Below are 4,652 nucleotides of genomic sequence, written 5' to 3'. Positions count from 1 at the left end.
CCTGCTGAAGAGCACTGAGGACCAGTTAGGAGCACCTGAAAACAGAGGTGTAAAACAAACACCCTGACGATGAACTATTAAAACTGATTGTTCAGCACTGATCTTCCTACACCATTTCAACACTAAGGGGCTTTTTGGTGATGTCATTTTCCATTTGTACATCAAGAACATGCTCGGGTTTCGAAAACTCGGTAACTACAAGACAGCAACTGAAGTGAAACTTTTGAGTTCTTCACTCTCCCACCCTCCTGGTTAGATGAACCGCCACATCCATCAGAGCAGAACAACTGCACAGAAGCTGCACACAAGGAAGCCAAGGGTCATCACTGGTGTTGGTGACACAACAACGTCCATTCCTCCACGTGACTTACGGGTTCTTCCCCTTGCCAAAGCCATGTAAACCGCACACAGAAATCAATTCACTTTCTTCCCAATCACTTGTACTCTCAAGAGTTTGCAGTTAAAATGGACAAAGCTTTAGTGCCAACCTACGCGGAATAAACACGAGTTTGGTGAATAAATGCTCTGTGTGTTGGGCCGACAGCTGCTTGTTCTTGTACTTTTAAATTCGCTATGTTAAAACCATCCCTGGCCAGTTTTCACTGTTTCTCATATGCTTTGAGCTTTCTGTTCGTCCAAGCCAGACCTGAAGCTCACTGTTCAAAAGACATTTAACTGCTGACCTCACCAGGAGCACAGAAGAGCACCAGACCATAAGGACACCAGAAGGACATTTCCGCTCTGGAGTCACATACCCACACCGCAACAGCATGAACCCTGGGCGGCAGTCAGCTGGCTTCACATCAGAAAATGTCACCTGAGATGTTTTCCTCCTCAGAAATGAAAGAAACACGAGTTTGAAAATGCCAAGACTTTCTAGGGCCTTTTCTGCAGTTTCTACAACATTGCCCCCTGACTAAGGGGGAACTCTGGATCCTGGAGGCTGAAGCTGTTTCAGGTACCAAAGGTGACTTCTTAGAAGACAGAGGAGTTGTTTTTGAAAAGCCACTGATAGAAAGTACTTGGTAACAATTTGTCACTCACGTTTAAAATGCTTCTGATCTAAGCTTCAATACTCCAATTCTGCTTCCTGGCCTTTCCTGCTTTTACATTGCTCTCTAACCTTGTACGCGGGTTTTTCCAGGTGGGTATATTTGATATTGTAACTCTCTTGTATTCTCCTACGTTCACAATTACTTGCCCAGTAAGTATTTAACGTTTGGGGTTGACTCCACAAGCAAGAATATTTGCTACAGCACTGATCAGATATTGAAAGGCTCCATCAGGCAGCAAAAAAAGATTATGGCAGTGCTGAAAGAGGAGAAGCCACTGGTTGCAGAGTGCTGCTGCAGGCGACTTAGTTTGCCCTGCAGGTATTAACAATGCTTAGCAGCTACTAACAGTGACAAGTGGAAGCCCTAGGTTCTTGCTTGTTTTAAAGCACAAGTGTGTTAGAAATGGAGCAGCTCTACATTTACACACCTCAGCAAAAAGGGTAGCTTAAAATGCTACCTATGCGTGTACGAACTCCTAAACTGCGGTAGATTTTCACTACCCTGTTTTAATACCTGCTCATGAAAACTGATAACAGTTCACATCAGTGAGGTGGGAACAGATTGGCTCTTTGATGGAATTAAGTTCTCATTTAGAAAGAGAGCGATTTCTCATTTTTTTAAGTCACAAGCTTGCTTAGCACAGCAGGTAACAAGCGAGTTCCATCTTTTTGCTGATTCTAGTTTTACAGCAGGGTGCGAGCACTGCTAGAACCCAGATGAGTAAGAGTCATGGAGTGGTTCTGAGAGAACTCATGGAGGAACGTGGGGAAACCAAAAGGAGACTTTGAAGGCCAGCAGGTAGGGGATTTTGGATCTAGGTTTTCTAGAGAGGTATTTAGTAAAGCCTAATGCCAGTTTTATTACAAGAAAACAGAAGTGCTTAATGACCGACTAGTAAATACAATATAAAGGGAGGGAATGGGGTGGGGCAGGAAAGGAGAACTCACTCCTCGGTGGCAGCAGCAGTTCCGGTGCATCCGTTGCCGGCAACGGACATAAGCACCAGTCAAAAACCCAAATCTCAGAGCAAAAGGATCAATAGTTGTGACCTTTTCAGGATTTCAGCGTTTGGCTGATTTCAGCGTTTCTTTAGTTTTGTCATTTTTCTCTTCTTGAATGAAAGCACATAACCCCTCATGCCCCTCAAAAGCTGATGAGCTGTTTGGAGTCAAGCGTTTTCTCTCAGAAATGCTGCCGCCTTGAAATTATTCGGTCACGTGACAATTATTAAAATGTATTTTAAGAAAATTCTAACGGCCAAAGGCCAACACTACATTCAAAACCTGCTAATACATCCAGGCAGATAAGTAAAATCAAAATGAAAACACACACACACACAAACCCCAAACAGAAAACCTCCAAAAGGAAAACTGTTCCATTTGTTTACTTCAATTTGAAGTAGATATTAAGGACACGAATGGACCAGTCACGGGTTATTTGAAAATCCCTCACGGCTCTGATGCACTGTCACTCTGGTCAATGCCGTCCGGACGAACACTGGTTGTTCAGAACACTCCGACAGCTGGTGGAACTTGAGTGGATCCTTCGTCTGTACGGGTTTGCAGCGCGTCAAGATGCCGTCCAGCTCACAGACCAGCTTCCCATGGAGACGTCCTCCCGCTCGACACCGTGCACCGAAGAGCAGCTGATGAGCTACACGTGAGATCGCTTGAGAAATGCATGGCTAGCGTGTTTTCGGCTGTCAAAAACGTCATTACAGTACACTTTACTGTACAAACACTTTAAAGGATGTTTATTAGGAAAGTCTGCAAGTCATAATGGATAGTAGAGTTCTTGTTTATGGTACCTTCTTGGCCTCTAATAATTCTGTTTGCCTCCAGGATTAAAATCAAACTGCTTCCATGAAGGTGATTACTAAAATGAGCTATGGTATGTTAACCTACAACTCACAAAATGCGACAGTACAGACATTAATTCTTTTTTTTTTTTAACTGTCTGTTAATTTGTAGTCTAAGTTGTGAACATTTAAATATAATATATATCTCATATGAAAAAGCTAAAGCACAAGTGCTTCTGCACACCCCTCCCACCCCTTGAGCCAAACCCGCCCCAGTTCCGGTTTGGGCCCTGACCGATTTGGAATGCTTTCTTAGGCCACCCATTTCCACAAACTGGTACGCACTCAGGAAATATAAAGTCAAAAATATACAAATCTCTTGTTGTTATAAGGTTTTTGTGAGTGAAATTACCCAGGACCATGGACTTGGAAGGAGAAGGGGGGGGGAGGGGTCAGGGGGTAAGAGAGGGAATTTACAGCAATTATCTTCAAAGTTCAAAACTGGTCACTTCACAGAAAGACTGCAGGACTGGTGAGATTCTCGCTTCTAAAAAGTGATACTGTAGTGGAGAATTTTCTAGGAAAAATAAAACAGCTTTTAATAACTGGCCCGCTGGTATGAGCTACCGTGGAATAAATTAGCACAAAAATGGAAGTCTTATAACTGTTCACTGTTACAGACGTAATCAACAAGGTCAGTCACTCTCAAAAGTTCGTCTTCATCTTCCTCTGGCCCTACCGCCTCCTGCCCGCTCCCTGTCCCGTTGGGTGCCAGGCTGGCGCTGGCTGTGCTGTCCTTGGGGGCCTGGGTCTTCTCGCTCGGCTTGCCAATCAAGTTCTCAATGGTTTTACCAGGGCTCTGTCCGTTGGTGGAAGGCAAGTCCACCAGGCTGTAGTCCAAAGGGCTCTCTACCTTCCCTACGTTATCAAAGTCATCTTCGTCATCGCTCTCTATCCGGTAGCAGTGCTTCTTGGAGTTGTCTGGAGGAGCTTGTGGTGCTGGCAGCTTATTTGCGGGGGCGGGGTTTTCCGTGTCCTCATTAGCGTTTTCGCAGTTGTCTTCATCGTCTGTTTCGATTCGATTCAGCCGTTTGCGCACCGGCCTCCCTTCATCTTCCTCATCCTCTCCTTCTTCCTCAGAGTAGTCATCTGTACTTCGCCGACGTTTTCGAATCAATCGCTTTGACTCCTTTGTGGATTCATCATCTTCGGAGTTCTTCGATGTGTAGCTCTCTGGAATAAGCAGCAGACTTAAAGCCGTTAGCAAACCTGAACGCAGCCGGAACAATTACACTTATTTTTCATCTTTCACGCTCTCGTCTCTGTCACCACACATGTTTCTGTCTCCTTCCCCAGATTCCCCAACCATGTCAAACCACTTTTTACTTTTTTAAATAAACTGCTCAAGCAGCAAAGACCGCTGTATCAATTTGTTGATACTCTGTTTCCAATCTAAGGAGTACCCAAAGTTTTGGAGGTAGGTTCGTTCCTCCTAAAGGTGGAAACTGCATGCTGGGAGTGACAGGGAGCGTATCCCTAATCTCAAAGCACTGGCTTTACACCCTTCCAGAAACTGAGAGCCCAAACAACAGCTCCACTATCACAGAGGGATAGATACACACACACACACACAACTGTAGCATAGACCCGCCACCCCCAATTTCATAGAATTATGGGTTGGAAAGGACCTTAAAGATCATCTAGTCCAACCCCTGCCATGGGCAGGGACACCTTCCACTAGGGCAGGCTGCTCAAAGCTCTGTCCAACCTGGCCTTGCGCACTGTCAGGGAATGGGGCA

The 4,652-nt window shown here is 45.0% G+C and overlaps 1 protein-coding gene across 1 annotated transcript in view; it reads right to left on the bottom strand.

Moving 5' to 3' along the window:
* Nucleotides 1-3,511: 3,511 nt before the first annotated feature.
* Nucleotides 3,512-4,652, bottom strand: part of RSF1 (remodeling and spacing factor 1) — a 30,026-nt gene continuing 28,885 nt past the window's right edge. The window contains exon 16 of the mRNA XM_010132806.1: nt 3,512-4,086. Within this exon, the coding sequence (XP_010131108.1) occupies nt 3,512-4,086 (575 nt within the window). The remainder of the gene's footprint in view (nt 4,087-4,652) is intronic.

This window comes from Buceros rhinoceros, unplaced genomic scaffold (genome assembly GCF_000710305.1).
Source record: "Buceros rhinoceros silvestris isolate BGI_N320 unplaced genomic scaffold, ASM71030v1 scaffold6243, whole genome shotgun sequence".
Lineage (NCBI taxonomy): Eukaryota > Metazoa > Chordata > Aves > Bucerotiformes > Bucerotidae > Buceros > Buceros rhinoceros.
Note: the sequence above shows the minus strand (reverse complement) of the source record. Positions and strands in the feature narration are given on the sequence as shown.